At 44.5% G+C, this 24974-nt stretch overlaps 1 protein-coding gene across 1 annotated transcript in view; it reads left to right on the forward strand.

Annotated features, from left to right (window-relative positions):
• The window catches only part of ITIH2 (inter-alpha-trypsin inhibitor heavy chain 2), a 46380-nt gene that overhangs the window by 13123 nt on the left and 8283 nt on the right, over positions 1-24974 (forward strand). Inside the window, exons 6-16 of the mRNA XM_025396221.1 lie at positions 1550-1712; positions 4683-4790; positions 5481-5609; positions 7417-7533; positions 11029-11197; positions 11782-11907; positions 14040-14221; positions 15865-16050; positions 16392-16531; positions 18980-19149; positions 23024-23161. Coding sequence (XP_025252006.1) covers positions 1550-1712; positions 4683-4790; positions 5481-5609; positions 7417-7533; positions 11029-11197; positions 11782-11907; positions 14040-14221; positions 15865-16050; positions 16392-16531; positions 18980-19149; positions 23024-23161 — 1628 coding nt within the window. The remainder of the gene's footprint in view (positions 1-1549; positions 1713-4682; positions 4791-5480; positions 5610-7416; positions 7534-11028; positions 11198-11781; positions 11908-14039; positions 14222-15864; positions 16051-16391; positions 16532-18979; positions 19150-23023; positions 23162-24974) is intronic.

The raw sequence follows: 24974 nt of genomic DNA on the forward strand, positions 1-24974 counted from the left end.
TTCTCCTGCCTCAGTCTCCTGAGTGGCTAGGATTATAGGCACCCACCACCACACCTGGCTAATTTTTGTGTTTTTAGTAGAGATGGGATTTCACCATGTTGGCCAGGCTGGTAACTCTTGACCTCAAGTGACCCACCCACCTCGGCCTCCCAAAGTGCTAGGATTACAGGCGTCAGCCTCTGTGCCCAGTGATTACTTATTTCGTTTAAAAAAAATCATTCCTTGTTTATCCTAATGCAGGAATCACCAGTGTTGATAATTCTGCTGCTTTCTCTTTAAACCATAAATACCTCAAGATCAATGATCACATTGAACTCAATATGTATGTGACTAAAATAAGTCCTTCTGATAGAAAAACATACTCAGGCCAGGTGCAGTGGCTCAGCCTGTAATCCCAGCACTTTCGGAGGTGGAGGTGGGTGGATCATCTGAGGTCAAGAGTTCGAGACCAGCCTGGCCAACATGGCGAAACCCCAACTCTACTAAAAATATGAAAATTAGCTAGGTGTGGTGGTGCACACCTGTAATCCCAGCTACTCGGGATGCTAAGGTGGGAGAACAGCTTGAACCCTGGAGGCGGAGGTTGCAGTCAGCCGAGATCATACCACTGTACTACAGCCTGGGCAGCAGAGCGAGACTCCAGCTCAAAAAAAAAAAGAGAGAGAAACATACTCAATTTGTTGCAATAATAAAGTTTTTCTTTCTGAAGACCTTCAAAAATATCAAGAACTCCTACAGTGAGCCTCAAATGCAGTATAGGAAGAGTGTGCCATCTTTGAACCATCCAACCTTGGGTGTGAGTCCTGGTCCCACAGTGGACTGGCTATGGGGTCTTGAGCAGGTACTCTATAAGCCTTTTCTTTTTCTTTTTTTTTTTTTTTTTTTTGAGACAGAGTTTCACTCTTGTTGCCCAGGCTGGAGTGCAATGGCGTGATCTCGGCTCAACGCAACCCCCGCCTCCTGGGTCCTGGTTCAAGCAGTTCTCCTGCCCCAGCCTCCTGAGTAGCTGGGATTACAGTCACGCGCCACCATGCCCAGCTAATTTTTGCATTTTTAGTAGAGACGGGGTTTCACCATGTTGGCCAGGCTGGTATCAAACTCCTGACCTCGTGATCTGCCTGCCTCGGCCTCCCAAAGTGCTGGGATTACAGGTGTGAGCCACCGCACCCGGCCCAAGCCTAACTTTTTTTATCATCTGAAAAGTCAGGGTATTGATTTCCATATTGCAGAGCTGCTATATCAACAATGATAGATGTCAGGTTTCTGGCCCAGGATAGGGGCCAATCCCTGGTAGCTTTTTGCAGACAACACTCAAGTCAGTAAGAAGCTCTGGGAGCCGGAGATCGGGTAGGAGAGGAGACGGAAGCTCTTGTTGGAATTCAATTGATCTAGAAGCTGCACTTACCTCTGGGGTACCTACTGTTGACTTTCATGAACTACTGAGCAGGTCGGACCATTCAAGGAAAGTCCACACGCCCTCTGCCTAGGTTGTGAGTCTTGCTGCTCAATCATGTATCTGTTGACTTTTGTTGGGGGCTGTCACCTTTAGGAGCAGGGCTCTTGACATGGAAAACTTCAGAACAGAAGTAAATGTCCTCCCAGGAGCAAAGGTGCAGTTCGAACTTCACTACCAGGAGGTGAAGTGGAGGAAGCTGGGCTCCTATGAACACAGGATCTATCTGCAGCCTGGACGGCTGGCCAAACACTTGGAGGTAAGCCTGGATCTGTAGGGTGGACAGTGACACTGTCCTTTGATGGTCCCTGACCCTGATTTCTACTTTCTGCTCGTCACCACCACTTGTGGTGTTGGATGCCACTCAACTCTGCAAGACAGTGGGATGTATCGGGAAGATGGTGGGTTTGGAGTCAGCCACACCACTTCCTTACAGCGGTCAGTCTCCTTAACAGCCGTATTATGGTTTCCAAGCTCTGCTATAACAAGTTACAGCAAACACCACAGCTTAACAGAACAGACATTGATTCTGAATTGAAGCCTGAAGTCAAGGTGTCTGCAGAGCTGCACTGTCTCTCTGGAGGCTCCAGGGGAGAGCCCATTCCTTGCTTCTTCTGCTGTCTTTCAGCTGCCAGCCGTCCTTGACTTGTGGCCTTCTAGTCAGATCACTCCAATCTCTTCTTCTGCGATCGCAGCCTCTCCCTCTCCAAGCATCTCAAATGCCCCTCTGCCTTTCTCTCACAAGAACACCTATTAGGTTTGGGGTCCACCAGGTAGTACAGGATGATCTCAACTCAAGATCCTTAATTGCATCTGCAAGGACTCTTTTTCCAGATAAATCCATGTTCACAGGTTCCAGGGGTTGGGCATATCTTTAGTGGGGAGGCCACCATTCATCCCAAGACACTAATCTTCAGGGACCAGTTATCCTGAGTCTCCGCTGTCTCATCTCTGAAAAGAGTACTATAACAGATTTTTGTTTCTCAGTTCTTTTTTTAAACTTTTATTTTAAGTTCAGGGGCATGTGTGCAGGTTTGTTATATAGGTAAATTCCATGTCACAGGGGTGGTGCGTACAGATGATTTCACCACCCAGGTAATGAGCATAGTACCTGATAGGTAGTTTTCTGATCCTTTCTCTCCTCCCTCCCTCACCATCGAGTAGGCCCTGATGTCAATTGTTCCCTTCTTTGTGTCCATGTGTACTCAATGTTTAGCTCCCACTTAGAAGTGAGAACGTCCTATATTTGGTTACCTGTTCTTGTAATATGTGGCCAATGACAGGAGCTTGATGAAGGTTAAGTGAGTTGTCTTCCCTGCCACCCCAGCCATCATCACAGCAGGGGAGCAGTGCCTCGGACATCCACTGTGCTACTATCCATCTGAACTCACCTCTGCTGTCATCTTCATCTCTTGCTATAAAGACTAAACTGCTCTTTTCTTTGCTCAAATCTATGCGACATCCTATGACTGTTTAGTGTAGGAGGCAGAGCTAGACAAGAGGAAACCTAAGAGAGTACAGAGGCCAGCGTGCCCCTCCCCCTGGCAGATGGGAGAGTGAAGCAGACACGTTGTGAATTGCCCGGAGACATGGGAGATGAAAGGGAATGAATTAATCATGATGAAACTTTAATTCCCATTTGAAAAGCTGCTCGTCTGATCAATAATGCCCACTATTTGGCATCAGTTCACTATCAGAGTCTACGCTGTTGATTCTTTTCTGGGCCACTCCTAGCATATACCGTGCTTTTGCGTGAATTGAAAAAAAGACGCGCTTCCTTCGGGTAAATGCAGCCCCTTACCAGGACACGTGACTTGGCCAAGATGCTCCGTACAACTAAGAGTGTGGTGTTGGATGTTTTTCCAGTACTGATGATGGATAGGTGTCAGTCACGCACATTCTCTTGCTCAATGCCATGAATCCCACGATAAATAATTTGAAACGATGGTTAGATGTGATTAGCATCTAAGCCTAGAAGGAGACAATCATTGAGATTGTTGATGGTAACAATATTAACAAAAACTGAGTGACAACCTGGGCAGTACAGTGAGACCTCATTTCTACTGAAAATAAATAAATAAATTAGCCAGGCATGGCGGTGTGCCCCTGTAGTCCCACCTACTTGGGAGACTGAGGCAGGAGGATAGCTTGAGCCCAAAAAGTCGAGGCCACAGTTAGCTATGATCATGCCACTGCACTCCAGGCTGGATGACAAAATAAGACCTTGTCTGAAAAAAAGAAAGAAAGAAAGAAAGAAAGAAAGAAAGAAAGAAAGAAAGAAAGAAAGAAAGAAAGAAAGAAAGAAAGAAAGAAAGAAAGGCAGCTAAGTAACTCAGATATAGAAAGTCAAATACCACATGTTCTCACTTATAAGAGAGAGTTGAATAATATGTACACAGGGACATAGGGTGTGGAATGATAGATGTTGGAGCCTCGGAAGTGTGGGAGAGTGGGAGTGGGGAGACTTGGGAGAAGTGTGGGAGGGTGGGAATGGAGTGAGGGATGAGAAATTACTTAATGGATACAAGGTACATTACTTGGGTGGTAGTTTCACTAAAAGCCTAGACTTCACTCCTGTGCAATATATTCATGTAACCAAACTGCATTTGTATTCCTTCAATTTATATAAATTTTTCAAAATAAAGACACAAAAATATAAATAAACAAATCATAGAGTTAAATGAAAAAAGAAACAAATGGCAGCCATGACTGTGGTTTGGTCAAGAATCACCAAAGGGGATTTCCCTAGACGAGCTCTGTTCAAAGCAAGACAGAGAAGAAATAAAAGGACCCAATATTTGGGGAAAATGGTCTACTTTTGACAGGTCTACAAAGTAAATGTAGTACTATTTAACAATGGCAGGTCTACAGAGTAAATGCAGTGCTATTCAACAATGAGACAGAAAAAAAAGAAGGAATTCTTTTTTTCCCTAACAATGCAAATGCTCTTATAAATAAAAAGACTCCAATAGAATGAAGAAGAGAATTGACTCCTGGGGGAGTGAGGCAGCAGAAGGAGAGTTCTGAGTTGACAGACGGGGCTTAAGCCTCTGCAGTGAGATGAATCCCATCGCAGGAACTTGCGGTCCTGCAGAAGAGATCATGAAGCCACACTGGGGAAACCTGTGGAGGAGAAAAGCATCTGAGGACTTACTTGTAATTTTACTTCTTGCTTAAAAAGACTTTAAAGACTTTTAATGCTTTGGGTAATTTTCTCTTGCATTTCTAGGTAGATGTGTGGGTTATCGAACCCCAGGGAATCAGATTTCTTCATGTTCCCGACACATTTGAAGGCCATTTCGATGGTGTTCCAGTCATTTCTAAAGGACAACAGAAGGTACCCTGAGCCCTGCGTGTTGCCAGGCATCCACGGGGGCCTCTGGCTCGTGGGTTCTGTTCTCCTCCTGTGCTCTAGAGAATAGAAAGTCAGGCTGGTGTTGAGTTGAGGACACTGAAGAAATGGGGATCCCCAAGAAGAGTCTAGGGTCTCCCCAGGACACACAGAACAACACTCCCAGTGGTTTCTTTCCATTTTGACCAGAGATTGTCCCTTTTGAGTCTCATTTCCCCTAAGTCACCTACTTAAGCAGTAGCTAAAGGACAGCTTTCACATCCTATGTGGTGGATTTTCATTCATTAACCATAGCTAGAAATGTTCAACTCTCTGCCTCAATGGCCAATGATAACCAACTATGACTCCTGTAAGGAGAAACTCCTCTAAGAACATTAAAACATTTCACAAACTCTTTCCAAAGCAGGTGGTCAGCCCTTTTATAGGGGATGAAGAAAATTCATTGGCTGTCTTCTAAAAAGGCCTGAAACCTTGCAAACAGCATGGCAGGCTGGAGATGCTCCCTGCGAAAGCCCTGGCTTGTCCTTCCCATCAGTAATGAGTCCACCGATGTTGCCGGGATGCAGAACTTCCACTGGGCAGCTCCTCTTCCCTGTGTGCTGGAGAAGGGGCAGCGCCAAGCCCTCACTGGGAAGGGGCTAGAGGCAGAGGCTCTGACGTCACTGTTCTTTCTAGGCGCACGTCTCCTTCAAGCCCACAGTAGCACAGCAGAGAATATGCCCTAACTGCCGGGAGACTGCAGTAGAAGGGGAACTGGTGGTGCTGTATGATGTGAAAAGAGAAGAGAAGGCTGGTGAACTGGAGGTGCGTGCACAATGGCTCTGGTTCTACTGCCAAGCTCATGGCAAAGAGCTGCTCCTTTTTGAACAAACTCCCAGGCCTGTGGGTGGTTTCCAGCTGCCAGGGCAAGTGTTTCTAGCTGCAGAGAAGGGACTAAAATCATATTATTCGATTATACCGCTAAGCATTATCTTTTGTGTCTTAAAAACTAAATGAAAGGTCATCGGATCTCATGTTCTTGTCCCAGGAGGGCATTCCTGGGCCTCATATGAAGAACAATGGAATAATTACAGAACAGGAATTTTAGATAGGCTCCCATGGCCCTTTGCAATTAGACAGTCAAAGAAAGCACAGAGATTAGCGGGGAGGAGGAAGGCACATCCACAGCCTAGAAAGATCAAGAGCCAACGGTGAATTTCAGGGCCAAGGTTTACCATGAAGTTTCTTGAAAAGTTGCCTTTCCCCTTTGGCCATGTCTTAGATGTGTGTCTTCCTTTCCTTGTACTAAGGTGAGGACTCTTAGAACGTACCCAAAACTCCAAGAGTCTCTCTAGGGACAGCGAGTGGAGCACACACCCTGTACCTGGATACTGTAGTGTCCTGGAAAGAGGCAGCCAAAGGGCAGTGGAAAGAGAATTAGGTGAGTCAGTCATCAAGCCTGCAGCAGAAGACAAAGAGAATGGTCAGGAGTCCAGCTGGGGCAGACTCTCATTAACTTCCAGAAAAATCCAAATTTTCTGAAGTGGCCTAGACACGTCCTTCATGATCTGTCCTGCTGATTCTTCACCTACTTCCCTGAATTCTTGGATTCCATGGCCCCATCTTGCTGAACCACATGTGGAGCTCCAAGTATGCCATGCTCTCTCATCTCTGGGGCTGCGCTGTCTGGAACTCTCTTCACCACTCCCAACTATCTCAACCTGACCCAGCTCTCAAGAGGGCAGCTAAGTCTGAGTTCATCCTCAGGTCCCAGTGGAGATGCTGCTTCCCAGAGAATCGTCCCCTGCATGCGTTAGATGCACACCGGGCTCTTCATGAGCCCTTTACTTTCTGATCATGGTGTTTAACACGCTGCACTGCACATCGCCTTCACTTATCCTTATCCTCTGCTGGACGGGAGCCTCCTGAGGGTGGGGGCTCTGCCTGATTCACCGCTGGTTGACAGGGCGTCTGGAACAGGGGCTCTCTGTAAAAACTGAGTGACATGGAGTGGAGAGGAGTGGAGTGGCGTGGAGTAGAGTGGCATGGAGTGGCGTGGAGTGGAGTGAAGTGGAGTGGAGTGGCCTGGCGTGGAGTGAAGTGGCATGGAGTGGAGTGGAGCAGCATGGAGTGGAGTGGCATGGAGTGGAGTGGAGTAGAGTGGAGTGGCGTGGCATCGTGTGGAGTGGAGTGGTCTGGCGTCACGTGGAGTGGAGTGGCCTGGCGTCGCGTGGAGTGGCATGGCGTGAAGTGGAGTGAAGTGGCGTAGAGTGGTGTCGCATGGAGTGGAGAGGAGTAGAACGGAGTGGAGCGGTGTGGAGTGGAGTGGAGAGGAGTCGAGTGGAATGGAGTGGTGTGGAGTGGAGTGAGTGGAGCAGCGTGGAGTGGTGTGGAGTGGAGCGGCATGGAGTGGAGCCGTGTGGAGTGGAGCGGCAGGGAGTGCAGTGGAATGCTTTGCTGGAAGGTCTTGACCCTCACAGGAGAGGAGGTGGGGGAGCAGGCAGGAAAATATGGAGGCAAATACACATCAAGCTCCACCTCCTCCTCCCCGTAGATGAGTCCCCAGGTCCCCATCTCCCTACCTTCTAAACAGGAATCATGATTTGACTCACAAAGACGTTCTATTTTTCAGGTGTTTAATGGATATTTTGTCCACTTCTTTGCTCCTGACAACCTGGACCCAATTCCCAAAAACATCCTCTTTGTCATTGATGTGAGTGGCTCCATGTGGGGAGTTAAAATGAAACAAGTAAGTACCCCCTTGTTTGCAGTGGTGGGGGGGGACTCACTATCTTCTTTGATCCCCTCCTAAAAATGCAATCATTCTATCCCTCCTCCCTACTTATGGCTGAAGCTCAGGGACTGTGCTTACTGACTGCCGGTGTAAACTCTTTCTAAAATTTTGCAATTATTGCATTTCATAGCACATACACCTCCATCTTCTAATCATTCCTCCAGTGTAAAATTCCCTTCCTTCTCTTCTTCCTCTTTCCTGTTTCCTCTTCCTTCTCTTCCTCTTTTCCACTCTGTACCCAATATTTCCTTGAAAAACTGTCTCAAAACTCACCTCTTTGAAAAATGTAATCTCTATATAACCTCTTCTTTCAATGATCAGTCACATTCTTTTTGCTCTTCTACCTGTTTTATTATATCTTGTCATTATCCACATATAACTATTGAATAAATATAAGCATATTATTTCTAATTATATTGTAATTTCTTGAGAGAAGCTATCCCATCTATGTTTTCCAGCTCAGAGCTCAATATAGGCTTACTCAGTGATAAGTGAGATGTACGGATGCAATTCTAAAGACCAAACAAGGAAATGTTTGACTTACCCATCAATCCATCCATCCATTCAACCAAGTTGAACAACCAACTAACCATTCATTCAGCAACTATTTTTGACCACCCAAGAGTTCACTACTACCCTAAGATCTGTAAGGAAACTAAAAGAAGTCCCTGTTGGCCCGGCACAGTGGCTCATGCCTATAATCCCAGCACTTTGGGAGGCCAAGGGAGTTGGATCACCTGAGGTTGGGAGTTTGAGACCAGCTTGACCAACATGGAGAAACCCTGTCTCTACTTAAAAAAAAAAAAAAAAAAAATTAGCTGGGTGTGGTGGCGCATGCCTGTAATCCCAGCTACTCGGGAGGCTGAGCCAGAATTGCTTGAACCCAGGAGGCGGAGGTTGTGGCGAGCAGAGATTGTGCCACTGCACTCCAGCCTGGGCAATAAGAGTGAAACTCCATCTCAAAAAAAGAAGAAGAAAAAGAAGGAGGAGGAGGAGGAAGGGGAGGAAGAGGAAGAAGAGGAGGAAGAGGAAGAAGAGGAGGAGGAGGAGGAGGAAAAAGAAGAAGAAGAAGAAGAAGAAGAAGAAGAAGAAGAAGAAGAAGAAGAGGAAGAAGAAGAGGAAGAAGAAGAAGGAGGAGGAGGAGGAGGAGGAGAAGTCCCTGTTTTCTACAGACCCTGCCTGCCTGGGTCTGTACTCCCAGGCAGGGTTTCTCAGCAGTGGGACTATTAATATTTTGGATGGGGTCATTCTTTGCTGTGGGAGGGCTGTCTGGTGCATTGCAGGATACTTAGCAGCATGGTCTATGATCTATTTGCTAAATTTCAGTAGCACAACATCCCCTGCATCATAACAATCAAATATGACTTCAGATATTGCCAAATGTACGCTGGAGGGAATAATTGCCTCTGGTTGAGAACAACTGCTTTAATACAACAGTTTATTCACTGCTTCCTTCCATCATTCATTCATTCAACAAATATTTACAAAGCACCTACTATTCATGCACTTAGTTCATCCATGAGCAAAACAGACCCAAAGCATAAAAACAGAAACGAAGCAAAAAAACGCATGCCTACCTTCTGGGTGCTTATAAAACTTACATCTGGGGGAGAGGGGACAGAGAATAAACAATACACATACAAGTACAAATGTACAAGTATGTTCAATGGCAGCATTATGATAAAAGTTTAAAAAAAAAAAAGAAGCGTATGTTAGAAATCAAGAGTGGCAATTGCAGGGGGATGCAATTTTAAATAGGCTTGTTTCCTGGAGAAGACCACTGAGGAGACCCCGAGAAGGTGAAGGGAGAGTTATGCAGATACCTAAGGGGATTAAATGCAATGACCAGCCCATGTAACGGTTCTAAGTCGAAAGTGTGCAAAGTACAGAGAGAGACGCCAGTAGAGAGGGGCAGTGGGAGATGAGATCTGAGAAGTAAGAGGCAAGGTGGCTCATGGAACGCCTGTGCAGTCATGATCAGAGCTGGATTCTGGAATCTGTTTTGAAGGTCGAGTAAACAGTATATCCTGAAGGGTTAGCTGTGAGACAAGGGAAGAAAAGAAAACTGAAAGATGCCCCAGGACTTAGCCTGAGCAACTAGAAGGATGGAGTGGCCATCCATGAGTTGGCAAAGACAGAGATGGAATCAGACATTGCAGGGAATGTCCCAGTTTGTTTTCGGATCCAAAGTCTGAAATGTTCATTAAATACCCACATTGGCCACGCAAGCCTGGTGTTCAACAGTGAGATGTGGAGACACACGGTTAGGACTCACCAGCATATAGAAGGTACTGGCAGCATTGGGACTAGATGAGAATGCCAAGGAGTAGATGGACAAGGGAGCCAAGAACAGACAACAGAGCATTCTAATATTGGGAATTTGGGAAGAAGAGGATAATTGGTGATAGAGACTAATAAAAACAATTAGTAAGTGGGGGAGACAAATCAAGAGAGAATGAGGCCCTAGAAGACAATTGAGGAATTTGTGTTCAGGAGGGAGATGAGAGCACCTGCTGGTGACAGGTTGAGTTGCATGAGAAATGAAGATGGACCTTTGGATTTAGCGACATTAGCATCATTGGTGACCTTGACATGGGCAGTTTCAGTAGAGTGACAAGGAGGAAAACCAAAAGGAGTGGGCTTCTGAGAGAATAGGAAGAGAAGATTTGGAGACAGTGTGTTTAGACAATTCTCTCTAGGAATTTTATTGCAGAAGAAAGCTAAGAAATGAAGAAAGTGGATCCACATGAGGTTTGTAGAAGGATGAGAGATAACATGTTTTTATGTTGATGGAAATGTACCAGTAGAATAGGGAAATTGAAAAGGCAAAGGACAATTGCCGGAACCATGTTCTTTAGTCAAAGAGAGGGAATGAAATCTAGTTCATGAGTAGGTGGGTTTGCATTAGGTAGAAATACTGCTAGTTGTCAGGTATGAAAGAAAAATGTATGGGTACAAATATCGCTAGTTGGGATTTTATGGTAGTGGGAGTCTGTGGGAATGTTCTTCTGTCTCCTTCAGTTTCTCAGTGGAGATGGAATCAAAGTAATCACACGTAAGCTAGAGAAAGAGGGTGATGGCGGTGGTTTAAAGAGAACGATGAGGAAATAGTTTAAGAGACTGGGTGAGTAGATGGACTTGAGAAATATATTTTATTTTCAGGCATCATAAAGGTGGCACTCGAAGTTTGTGATCCTTAACATAAAGTCTAGTCAAACTGGTTGTGCCTAGCAAAATAAGATAGTAAGAGTATCAAAAAGCCAACGATACATGCTCAGAATAAATAAGGGGTAGGTCTGCATTGACCGAAACGGGCTCAAGAGGTTTTCTGGAAGAAGTTTAGCTTGAGAATAACTTGAAAGATGACTAGGACCAACGATCGGTCTTCCTAGTTCCTCTGAGGCGCAGATTTTCTGTAATGGGACCCGTCTTTATTCTCTATTGAAATAGACTGTGGAGGCAATGAAGACCATATTGGATGACCTCAGAGCGGAAGACCATTTCTCTGTGATTGACTTCAACCAGAACGTTCGAACTTGGAGAAATGATTTAATTTCAGCTACCAAAACACAGGTTGCAGATGCCAAGAGGTATATTGAGAAAATCCAGCCCAGTGGAGGTGAGTGTGTTGGGCTAAAGCCCAAGGAGACACTTCTTTTGGGTTCAAATCATGGTTCACTTAAGAAGCATTATTCCCATCACAGTAGTCCTTCCCCAGCCTTCAAGAGCCTGCCTCAAATAATACATTTATTGGTAATGGATGAATGCTAAGTTTGTAGTGAAAGTAGAATTTGTAATCCAGCCCACACAAGCTTTGAACCATTTTAATCTCTCTCAGAAAAAGGTTCAGTGACACTGGCCTTCTTTATTGCCTGCATAAAGCATAAAATGTTACTGTCTTCAGAGTGTCTTGGCAAGGCTGATTTGGATACTTTAACCTGGTGTTTAACAAACTAACAGTCTGTGCTTTGAAAGGGCTAATTCATCTCTAAGGGGATAGTTTACTTCCAAGTGAATCTTTCACTGCACTGGGGGACCACCAGCTTGAGCACAGTTTGTGTCACTCAGAAAGCAAGGAAATGATTTTGGCATGGAATAACTGATGGATAAGTGATCCACCAACATACGAGTCTGAATCCAGGATGGGGTTTTCTGTGTGTGGCGAGAACGCATACCCAACGTTTCATTATGCTACTTCAACAGGCACAAACATCAACGAAGCACTCCTGCGGGCAATCTTCATTTTGAATGAAGCCAATAACTTGGGACTGTTGGACCCCAACTCCGTCTCGCTGATCATTTTGGTTTCTGATGGAGATCCAACAGTGGGCAAGTGTCACTTCAACTTTGTCACGACAAACACTTTCACTATTGTTTCTTGGAATGGTGGTTTGCCTAAAAGGGGAACTCTCATGGCATTTGCCTGAGTTTCTAGAACATGTTAAACCCATGCTTCCTAAAGGAGGTCTTCTGATCCTGCAGCCCTCACCCCCTAAGCTACTGCTCAGACACTTTCAGCAAGGGCGCTCTTGAGTGCCTCAGTGCCACCTCCACAATACGCAGAAATCTGAGTCTGAATTTTAACAGTAGGTTGTGAGGATTGCTGATGCATTCTAGGGAAATGCATTTATTTCCTCAACTTGAGGTATGTGAAGATGGTGTATGGGGGTGGTGGATGATGAATATTGATCCCAGAGCTCCCAGCTGTACATTTGGAGGCCACAGTAGCACATTCCCTATTATTCTCCACACTTCTCCCAGTTGCAGCTGGAGAAATGACTGCTCTCTGACACAACCTTGAAGTTAAACATTTTTCTTTCTACAAAATGGCAGCAACATCTCTCTTCTTCTATTATTTACTTTTATCTTTGTTACATTGTTTGATTTTATTTATTTTTTGAGACAGGGTCTTACTCTGTCACCCAGGAGGGAGTACAGTGGAGCGCACACAGCTCACTGCAGCCTCAACCTCCCGTGCTCAAGTGATCCTCCCACCTCAGCCTCCTGAGTGGCTGGGACTACATATGTGCACCACCACACTCAGCTAATTTCTATTTTTTCTTTTTCTCTTTTTTTTTTTTTTTTTTTGGAGAGACGAAGTCTCACTGTGTTGCTCAGGCTGATCTCAAATTCCTGGGCTCAAGCAGTCCTCCCACCTTGGTCTCCCAAAGTGTTGAGATTACAGGTGTGAGCCACTGCACCCAGCTATCTTTGTTTTACTTGTGTCTTTATTCTGGCCACTGTCAGTAATAGTGAATGGCAGATCGTGTTGTCTGAGTGTGCTATCATACAGACTAGGACTGGGTCTGATACATCCTGACACAGCCAAATGGAATGAAAATGCACGAGGCAATACAGTGACAGCCAGAGCTTTAGAAAGCCAGAGAGCAACCATCTTATTAATAATGAGACTAGAAAGAGCCATTGTGACGTATTTGTTGTAGAGCCAAGGTTTTCTCTCTCTCATCAGATTACTTTTAAAATTCAAGTTTTGAATAAATCATAAGGTAGAAAAGGAAATATAGTTTAAAATATTTTAAACACAGTGGCTCACACCTGTAATCCCAGCACTTTGGGAGGCTGAGGTGGGTGGAGCACCTAAGGTCAGTAGTTCCAGACCAGCCTGGCCAACATGGTGAAACCCCATCTCTCCTAAAAATACAAAATTAGCCGGACATGGTGGTGTGTGCCTGTAATCCCAGCTACTCGTGAGGCTGAGATAGGAGAACCGCTTGAACTCGGGAGGTGGAGCTTGCAGTGAGCCAAGATCTCGCCACTGCACTCCAGCCTGGGCAACAGCGTGAGACTCCGTCTCAAAAACAAAAACAAAAACAAAAAAGTTAAACCATAATTTGGTTTAATCATGGTTTCTCACTCCTGTTTCTCAACCATTCAGTTCCTGTCCCTGGAATCAGTCACTGGTTGCCAGTTTCTTATGTATCTTTCCGCAGATAGTTTATGCATGCCTGTATACTATATATACATGTTTGCACACAGGCATGTGTATGTGCATACATACACATGCGTACATTTATACAAGCTTGCCTGCAAATGCATCCTATGTACCCTGATATTGACCTAGTTTTTTTTTTCCTACTCTAAACATGTCCTTGAGATTGTCTGGTATAAAGATTTGCTGTGTCCTTTTTAGTAACTGCATAGTATCTCACGGTTTGAACATACCATCATCTAACCAAGTGCCTCCTCACTGGTGTATATTTATGTTGTTTCCAATATGTTGCTAATTCCCCAATAATGTTGCTATGCAACGCAAGCCACACTTCATTTCAACATGTATGAGTGCATCTCTAAGAAAAACTCCTAGAAATTGAGTTACTAGGTCAAAGGATAAATGCAATTTTAATCTGGACAAATTTTACTAAACTGCCCTCCCTGGATTTTCCAGAAACTTTATGACATTACTTGTTTATTCCTTTCCTTTCTGTCATCGCCCACTTTAGGGGAACTAAAACTGTCAAAAATTCAGAAAAATGTGAAGGAGAACATCCAAGACAACATCTCCTTGTTCAGTTTGGGCATGGGATTTGATGTGGACTACGATTTTTTGAAGAGACTCTCCAATGAAAACCATGGAATTGCACAAAGGATTTATGGAAACCAGGACACGTCTTCCCAGCTTAAGGTAACGTTTTTCTTCTGTTCTTTTTTTATTATTCACTGGAAATCATTTAACTACCCATATCTGATGCATGTATGATGCATCACTGAACTTAACTCAGAATGGTCATGATCTCAGCCATATTTGGTTGGAAGGATCAGGAAAGTGCTCAGTTCCTTTCTCACACGTTTCCCCTCACCCTCATATTTCTGCATTAACAGTGAGGTATGAGGCAGGTGGGTGATGGGAACGGCTTTCCTACCCCCTGAACAAAAAGGTCTTCTGAGCGTCACCAAAGCTCCTTGTAGCTCTCCCGCCCCACTAGCAATTGGTCTTCTTATCATCATGGTCAACGGTTTTCTCTTTAACATGCATTGGCATCTTGGTATCAATTTTTCACAATGTAAATTTTCTTAAGTATTAAGATAGAGGCTGAGTGCAGTGGCTCATGCCTGTAATCCCAGCACTTTGGAGGCCAAGGTGGGAGGATCACTTGAGCCCAGAGGTTTAAGACCAGCCTGGGGAACATAGTGAGATCCATCTGTTCAAAAAATAAATTTTTTAAAATTAAAATACATATATTGAAAAAAACAAACTATTGGTTTGTTTTGACTAAATAGATGAGAAAATGATGTAAGGAAGGAACATGTCTTTCCCCGCCCTGTGTCAGTACCAGGCATCGTATTTAAATTTGGGAACAAGTAAGAGATAAGATTCTGATTTGGGGAATATTAATCCAGCTGACTTTTTAAAAAATTTAATTATTATTATTATTTTCTGAGACAGAGTCTTGCTTTGTCACCCAGTCTGGAGAGCAGTGGTGTGATCTCGGCTCACTGCAACCTCCGCCTCCTGGGTTCAGGCGATTCTCGCACCTCAGTCTCCTGAGTAGTCAAGATTGCAGGCATGCTCCACCACGCCCGGCTAATTTTTGTATTTTTAGAAGAGATGGGGTTTACCATGTTGGCCAGGCTGATCTCGAACTCCTGACCTCAGGTGATCCCCCCACCTTGGCCTCCCAAAGTGCTGGGATTACAGGTCGAGCCACCATGCCCGACCTCTTGCTGACTTTTATCATAAGTTTGTCCAAGAGTTTTTCACGCTGACCATAACAGAAAGGGGAAAAAATGCCAGGCTCTTAAATCAAAGGTAATGTTCTCAACAAGTCTTTGTGTTCTCTCTGTTTTTAGTCTGATAATTATGAGCATTTCCCTTTGTCCCAGACATCCCATGTGAATGAATTAAGAGGTATCTGCTGATCCTTTGAAGAATCTCAGAGTAAAATGTTTTAGATCAGCTGGGCACGTAATCCCTGTAATCCCAGCACTTTGGGAGGCCGAGGCAGGCAGATCACAAGACCAGAAGTTCAAGACCAGCTTGGCCAAGATGGTGAAAACCCATCTCTACTAAAAATACAAAAATTAGCCAGGCTTGGTGGCAAGTGCCTGTAATCCCAGCTACTTGGTAGGCTGAGGCGGGAGAATTGCTTGAACCTGGGAGGTGGAGGTTGCAGTGAGACGAGATCACACCACTGCACTCCAGCCTGGGCAACAGAGTGAGACATCATCTCAAAATAAATAAAATAAAATATAAAATAAAATAAGATGCTTTAGATCGCCAAAGCAGTATGAACATAATTTCTCCCTCTCTGTCTTTGTGAATTGTAGAAATTCTACAACCAGGTCTCCACTCCATTGCTCCGGAATGTTCAGTTCAACTATCCCCATACGTCAGTCACGGATGTCACTCAAAACAATTTCCATAACTACTTTGGAGGTTCAGAGATTGTGGTGGCAGGAAAATTTGACCCTGCTAAATTGGATCAACTAGAGAGCATTATCACGGCGACTTCGGTACTTCCACTTATCTGCCTATTCTATCTACTAATTGGCCCCCTAGACACAGTCCCTCTTGAATGTCAGCTCTGCCTGCCGGGAATCGTGGGTGTAGAACAGAAGCAATCAGTGATGGAGAAGACAGGAGAATATCTCTGCCATCTTCCCAGCTATTCCACAAATCCCGACCCTTTCACCCAAGCCCAATCCCAAGCACAGAAATGCATTTCCTTCCTCAGTAGGCTTTGTCTTCCATTTCTTTTTTATTCCCCTTCATTCGCAGCAGGTACTAAACATGTGAATTGATTAACTATAATTCTGTTACCTGGTGTCTCTCAACTGAACTTTCCATCATCTAGGCTAACACGCAGTTAGTCCTGGAGACCCTGGCCCAGATGGATGACTTGCAGGATTTTCTATCGAAAGACAAGCATGCAGATCCCGATTTCACCAGGAAACTGTGGGCCTATCTAACCATCAACCAATTGCTAGCTGAACGGTAAGAAGAGAAGAGTACCCACACCAAGAGAAGAGGATCTGCAGAACTGAAATGTCCACCATGAATATATGCATTCATACACAAAAAGAGTTTGGAAGCAAGAAAGATAGCAAATTATCACAGGCTTGAATTATTACCCTCCACTAGTTCTGAACACTTTAGAGAAAGCTGGGTTCACTCTTTTTCTTCTTTATTGAGGTATAACATACAGTAACGTGTGCAAAAGGCATTAATTTTTATTTTATTTATTTATTTATTTGTATTTATGTTTTTGAGAGAGAGTCTTGCTCTATCACTCAGGCTGGAGTGCAGTGGTGCGATCTCGGCTCACTGCAAGCTCCGCCTCCCGAGTTCATGCCATTCTCCTGCCTCAGCCTCCCAAGTAGCTGGGATTACAGGCGTGTGTCACCACACCCAGCTAATTTTTTTGTATTTTCAGTAGAGACGGGGTTTCACCATATTAGCTAGGATGGTCTCGATCTTCTGTCCTCGTAATCTGCCCACTTCAGCCTCCCAAAGTGCTGGGATTACAGGCATGAGCCACTGTGCCCAGCCAAAATGCATTAATTTTAAGTGCACCATTCAATGGATTTTTATATCTATCATCCACGTAATCACCACCCAGATCCAGAGGTAGGTTCCCTTGTTCCCCTCCCTCAACACCCACCACCCTCCTCCAGTGGAATCCACTCTTTCAATGTCTGTGATCATCAGTTTTGCCTGATCCTAAATTTCACATAATCAAGTAATCTGTATTCCTCTGCTCCTGGCTTCTTTCACTCAATATGTTGGTGAGATTCACCCATGTTGCTTCATGTATCAGGCGTGTATTTGCATTTACTGGCTCCTACAGCTGCCGCCAAGAGATCCTGACCTCATGATCCGCCCGCTTCAGCCTCCCAGTGTGCTGGGATTACAGGCGTGAACCACCGTGCCCAGCCCTGCATTCTTGAAAATGGCTTCTTGTCCAAAAAGAAATTGATGATTACTAAGGATTATGATGTTCCCTAAGGAAGGGCTCCCCCACGCTCATCTGTGTCCCCTCTGGTTGCTTCATGTGTCAGTCATGTATTTGCATTTACTCTTGAAAAGGGATTCTTGTCCAAAGAGAATGTAATGATTATGTGATTATGATGTTCCCTAAGGAAAGGCTCCCCCATGCTCATTCGTGTCCCCTCTGGCTTCTCAGCCGAGCTGCAGCTCAACCCTCCAACCTGAAAACTATGTCCCTAGAGCGATGGATGGTTCTTTGACTACTTGCATCAAAATTACACAGAGGTGTTTGATGAAAGTTCCCATTCCCAAGCCTCATTCCATCTATTAGACAGGAGTTGCAGGAAGACGGAACAGGGTCTAAATGAGGCTGGGAAAATGAAATGCTGTTGTATGACTGAACTCATAGAGAAAATCCCTGATGTTGATAAGATTAGAAGAAATACGTAAGGCTGTAAACTATGACTGTGAAGTAAAAGAGAAATAATTCCCTGTCTGACAGAAGCACACTGGGTGTATTTACAGGCATATAGCAAATTGTGGTAGACGTTAAATATTGATTTTAAAATAATTCCTATAAAAAGATCAGCAGTTGCTAAAGGTTGGGGTGTGGAAGAGAGGGGAGTAGGTGGAGCACAGAGCATTTTTAGGGCAGTGAAAATACCCTATATGATACTCCAAAGGTGGACACCTGTCATTATGCATTTAACCAAACCCATAGAATGTACAACACCAAGGGTCAGCCACGTTAACTGTGGACTCTGCGTGATAACGATGTGTCAGCTTCTTCCATTGTAACAAATGCACCACTCTGTGTGGGATGGATGCTGACAGTGGGGAAGGCCGTGTATATGGGGGACCGTGTGTATGCAGTGGGCACATAGAAAATCTTGATACCTTCTGCATAATTTTACTGCGAACCTAAAACAGCTCTAAAATATAAAGTTAAAAAAAAAAAAAAAAGCCTTGGGAGCCAGACGTGTGGCTCCCAAGGAGGGTGGATTGCTTGAGTCCAGGAGTTTGAGACCAGCCTGGGCAACATGGCAAAAGCCCATCTTTACAAAAAATACAAAAATTAGCTGGGTGTGGTGGCATGCACCTGTAGTCCCAGCTACTCAGGAGGCTGAGGGAGGAGGATCGCTTGAGCCAGGGAAGCTGAGGCTGCAGGGAACCGTGATTGTGCCACTGCACTCCAGCCTGGGCAACAGGGCGAGACCTTGTCTCGAAAATAATAATAATAAAAAATAAGTAAATAAATAATGCCTTGAGACTTAGCTAGATAAAATACTCAGCTTCTTGAAGCCAGTGAGTTAGTTCTGTTTCCCAGTTACTTTGCGGTCCTGCCCCACCCCCAGGTTGGACCCCAGCAGCGGTGGGGTGCAGGGGCGGGGAGCTGACTTGGGCTCCCACTCCAATGCAGCCATGCTCCATAACACCTCTACTTCTTGAATGCAGAAGCCTGGCTCCTACAGCTGCCGCCAAGAGAAGAATTACAAGATCGATCCTGCAGATGTCTCTAGACCACCACATTGTGACCCCGCTGACCTCGCTGGTGATCGAGAACGAGGCTGGGGACGAGCGCATGCTGGCGGATGCCCCGCCCCAGGATCCCTCCTGCTGCTCAGGTCAGGGCTGCACCTGTGGGGACAAGTGGTCAGGCAGCTCTCTTGCCCCGGGGGGGACGTCCTAGCGCCTCCGCTCTCTCCCACTACAGCCCACCTCTTGCACCCAGCCCTGGGCCCTCCTGTGCCCAAGCTCTTCCTGCCAGCTGGGAGGAGGATGGATTATTGCTGTGGTCATTGACCCTTTTGCTCCCATGTTTCCCAAAGGAACTTTTGAAAACCCGGATACCCTTCCAACATTTTTGACATCAATATTTGAAATTTTTTATCTTAGCCTGGGCAACATAGCGAGACCCCATCTCTAAAGAAAAAAAAATTTTAACTAGCTGGGTGTGATGGTGGGCACCTGTAATATCACCTATTTGGGAAGCTGAGGCAGGAGGATCTCTCGAGCCCAGGAGGACCACTGCACTCCAGCCTGGGTACCATCACATCTCACTGCAGCCTCCAACTCCTGGGCAACAAATATAATTTCTTTTTTTTTTTTTTTTTTTTTTTTTTGAGACGGAGTCTCACTGTGTCTCCCAGGCTGGAGTGCAGTGGCGCGATCTCGGCTCACTGCAAGCTCCGCCCCCCGGGTTCACGCCATTCTCCCGCCTCAGCCTCCCAAGAAGCTGGGACTACAGGCGCCCGCTACCGCGCCCGGCTAGTTTTTTGTATTTTTAGTAGAGACGGGGTTTCACCATGTTAGCCAGGATAGTCTCGATCTCCTGACCTTGTGATCCACCCACCTCGGCCTCCCAAAGTGCTGGGATTACAGGCTTGAGCCACCGCGCCCGGCCAACAAATATAATTTCTATATGCAACTAACATAATTACAGTATTTTATAAATATTGACCTTTTAAAATAAAACTGTTACATCACTGTTTTCTTTTCTGTTTTTTTCTTTTTTTTCTTTTTTTCTTTTTTTTTTTTTTGAAACAGAGTCTTGCTCTGTTGCCCAGGCTGGAGCACAATGGCATAATTTTGGCTCACTGCAACCTCAGCCTCCCAGGTTCAAGCAATTCTCTGACTTCAGCCTCCCAAGTAGCTGGGATTACAGGCATGTGCCACTATGCCTGGCTAATTTTTTGTATTTTTAGTAGAGACGGGTTTTCACCATGTTGGCCAGGCTGGTCTTGAACTCCTGACCTCAGGCGATCCACCTGCTTTGGCCTCCCAAAGTGCTGGGGTTACAGGCGTGAACCACCGTGCCCGACCACATCACTGTTTTCAATACATCTAATGAAACAGAATACCTAATTGGTTACTATCATTCATTTTTTAAAAATACATAAGCAACTCCTATATTACAATTATTAGAAGCTGGCCAGACATGGTGGCTCATGCCTATAATCCCAGCACTTTGGGAGGCTGGAGTGGGTTAATCACTTGAGCCTATGAATATGAGACCAGCCTGGTCAACATGGCAAAACCCCATTTTTAGAAAAAAATACTAAAATTAGCCAGGCATGGTGGCACGTGTCCATAGTCCCAAGTACTCAGGAGGCTGAGGTGGGAGGATTGCTTGAGCCTGGGAGGTGACCGTTGCAGTGAGCCAATTATGCCACTGCACTCTAGCCTGAGTGACAGAATAAGACCTTGTCTCGAAAAAAAAAAAATTATTGGAAGTTTTACATTATTCTTTTTTCTAGTTGAACTTGTATTTTCACTCCACTTGCCCAGCAGAACTATATCCTATTGTAATATATTTTTATGCTTCTTTTAGTAATCACCTCACTTATCTATAAGAAAAAAAGTTTATAAATTTTAATTTTAATTAAAAATTTAATTTAAAAGTCATAACCATAAGATTCTGAGTATTCAAAATTCTCTTCTGAACTGGGTCTGATTAATATTACTACTAGTAGCCAAGTGAGCAAAATAATATAAATAAATTATAAATTTGATTACACATAAGAAGTAAAATTGGAGTGGAAATAATCTATAATCTCTTACTGGGAAAAATGTGACTGGGTGTTTTTCATGTATTCATGGATAAGTGGTATTTATGAATGGATTGAAAGAGACAGGATTCAGCATCAATTCTACTTCTAAGAGAACTTGTATGGGCAGAAGTCCCGATAAATATTGGTTGGTACAGACAGTTACTCGCTTATCTGAACTCTTTGAAATTTATATGCCAAAACATGCATATGGACCTAGTGTCCAAAAAATCTTGTATAATTTATCAGCTGACAACGTGAGCCCTTCCTCAATTTTGCTGAAAGCAAAGAATTGGAAGCCCTGTGGCTTGTACAAGCATTCGCTCCCGATCATTGGAATCAGGTTTTTCGCCCTACATCAATATTCCAATGGATGTTTTGGTTCCTGGAGGACTTTTTCGGGAGGGGAGTGGAGAAGAGCAGGCCTTCTGCTTGTAAACTGGGAGAAAAGGGTTTCTTTAGGAAAGAGTCTATGTCTAAACTGAGACTCTAGAAATTGCCTTTCAAACAGTCTATGCTCTCTGAGTCCTGCAGAAAGTCTCTAGGCACCCCCGAGGTGCACGCACCCAGGGCTAGGAGACCTCAGGTTTATACATCTCTTTCTCTTCTCTTTCTTGGGGACTGGTCCTACTGAAACATATATACATATATGCTATATATACATACACACATATATATTATACGTTATAGATAATATATAATTAGTATCCTATATATAATATATATAATTATATATAATATAGTATAGCTATAGATACATAATTATATATATTATATATAATATATATAACGGCAATTATATTAAATATAATTATATAATTATACATTATATAATTACATATATTATATAATTATACATTATATAATTACATATATTATATAATTATACATTATATAATTACATATATTATATAGTTATACATTATATAATTACATATATTATATAGTTATACATTATATAATATATTTGTTATGTATAATTATATACTACCTATAATATATGATATATATTAGATTCAGGGGTTAAGTGCGCAAGTTACATGGATATATTGCATGTTACTGAGGCTTGGGGTACAAATGATCATGTCACCCAGGTAGCGACCATGGTACTCAGTAGTTTTTCAACTCTTCCCCCCCCCGACCTCCCCTTTCTCTCCCTCTCCCCTCTAGAAGTCCCCAGTGTCTATTCTTTCCATCTTTAGTCCGTGTAGTACCCAGTATTGACTTCTCAATGTAGTTCCCAAGGTAAGTGAGAACATGCGGTATTTGGATTTCTGTGAAATATATCCTTAAGAAAGCTTTGCACACAATGGAAGGATTTTGTGCATTTTAAATTTCATTCAAGCATGACACCAAGTTTACTGCACTGGTCCGTGGTTCGGGGAACTCTGACTTGTAATGTTCCCATGACAACAACCTGTAGACTCACAGCTAAATAGGTCTAGGGACAAATGAACCCTGGATTAGTTTCTAGGCATGGCTTTCTCACAGAGAGCTAGCCTGGCTATCGGAAAGCAAAAAGTGCCTTTTGTTGTCATGCGAAGTCTCTCTCACCAGGAAGGAAACCTCTCTGGGAAACTAACCTGCTCGGCTTGTTTGTGAGCGAATAGGGATGGAGCCAGGAAGATGCCACGGTAACCTGGGCCTTCTCCCAGACTTAGCTCCCCAGCCTGCACTGGAGTCACCTGGCCCTTCCCCAGCCCTATAAAGTGGTTCCTCCCACGGCCACCCTTGCTCAGGTTCCAGACTCCAAAAAGAACCGTATCACTGGCCTCCTCCCTCAGCAACATGCCAGAGGGAGCCCGACAAGAGAGAACTCTGGCATAAAAATAGAGGAGAAAAACCTAAGCTGACAACATCTGGGGGTGCATAAAACAGATTCTTGACATGGTGAGCAATTTCTGTGGAAACGTAAACCTAGAAACTAACAGATGCAGGTTTTTCTACCCAGGGGCCCTGTATTACGGCAGCAAAGTGACTCCAGATTCCATCCCGTCTTGGGCCAATCCTTTACCAACGCCCGTGATCTCCATGCTGGCACAAGGAGCTCAGGTGCTGGAGTCCACGCCACCCCCACATGTGATGAGAGGTAAAGCTTCTACACTGCTTGCGTGTCCCAGAACTCAGCCGACCATAATCCTGGGAAGCATTGTGTGAATGAGGCCGGGTGCAGTGGCTCATGCCTGTAATCCCAGCACTTTGGGAGGCCAAGGCAGGCAGATCACGTGTTTTTCTATGGAAATACACCTTATTTTGTTTGTTTTAAATCATGTATTTACAGAATCCTAGTTGTGTTCAGTCTTTAAAGAAACCTTTCTGCAAACAGTTTCAGTGGGAGGTTTGGGTAGTAGCTGTGGTCATCTAAAAGCCAGGAAAATGTATTTCTTTGTGAGAGTTTTGGTGGCTGTGGCTTCCTTGTGTAATCGCAGATTTCTTTGCCTTCCATTGTCAATTTCTTTGCCTTTCTATTGACAACCTCTCTGGCCTCTTCTCCCATAGCATGTGAGAGGGGAGCTGCCCCGGGGAAATGGGAGGGACAGTGTCTCCTCTCCTGTTTCCAGCTCCTTGCATTGCAGCCTTCACCCACAGAGATCACAGCTGCTGGCAATTAGCTAGTTCATCTAGAAAACCTGTGTGCAGCTTTTCTTTCCTTACTTTTCTTTTTATTAGGAAAAAAGTAAATTTCAACACTCAGAGACAGAGCACATCGGAAGCTGCAAAGTCCCAGCTTGACTTGAGTGTTTGAAATTTAGAAGGGTGGTTCCTGCTGGTCCTAGAACTGTGCAGCTTTCTTGACTGCCTGGAATATAGACCTTTCCATCAAGAAAGCCTCAAAGCTGGTTCTCAAGGTTGTATGCCTAGCACATACCAAATATCATGTTGTAGCAGAGAAAGCTTAGCAAGGACTTTGAATGGACATTTAATGTTATTTCAGGCAAGGTACATGGCTCACACCTGTAATCCCAGCACTTTTGGAGGCTCAGGTGGGAGAGGATTGCTTGAGGCCAGGAGTTTGAGACCAGTAAAAAAAAAAAAAAAAAACCTTTTTCAAAAAATTAGCCAGGCATAGCGGTGTACCTGTAGTCCCAGCTACTCAAGAGGTTGAGGTGGGAGGATTGCCTGAGCCCAGAAGTTCAACACATTGCAGTGAGCTATTATTTCACCACTACATTCCAGCCTGGGTGACAGAGCGAGGGAGACCCTGTCTCAAAAAATAAAATAGAGACCTGGCATGGTGGCTCACGCCTGTAATCCCAGCACTTTGGGAGGCTGAGGAGAGCAGATCACTTGAGGTCAGGAGTTTGAATCCAGCCTGGCCAACCCTATCTGTACTAAAAATACAAAAATTAGCTGGGCGAGGTGGCAGGTGCCTGTAATTCCAGCTACTCGGGAGGCTGAGGCAGGAGAATTGCTTGCACCTGGGAGGCGGAGGTTGTAGTGAGCTGAGATCGTGCCACTGCACTCCAGCCTGGGCGACAGAGCAAGACTCTGTCTCAAAATAAAATACGATAAGATAAAATAGGATGATAAAATAGTAACTTCATCTCACTCTTAGGGCTTATCTCTAAAATGATTTCTAGGCCACAAGTAGCTTGCTCCTTCACCCTCCATTGCTGGTAGTGCTTTGTACAACACTCCCCTCTCCTACCCCAGCTCCGTGGGGGTGGGAGTCCCACGAGGGACCATGCAGAAATCTCAGTTAACAGTGGCAAATGTCCGCTGCCACGCACGAGTGGGGAATCCGTGTGGAAGCTGACCACGCTGGAGGAGCAGTTGCTTTTACTGTACCTTTCCAACCAGCGGCTTCTGAGAGCCAGACACTACCATGATGCCCAGGGAGTGAGCTGCTTAAACTATGGCTTTGCCAAATAAAGCTTTTGCAGAAAATTGTTGAGACCAAG

The sequence above is a fragment of the Theropithecus gelada genome, chromosome 9, assembly GCF_003255815.1.
Source record: "Theropithecus gelada isolate Dixy chromosome 9, Tgel_1.0, whole genome shotgun sequence".
Taxonomy (NCBI): domain Eukaryota; kingdom Metazoa; phylum Chordata; class Mammalia; order Primates; family Cercopithecidae; genus Theropithecus; species Theropithecus gelada.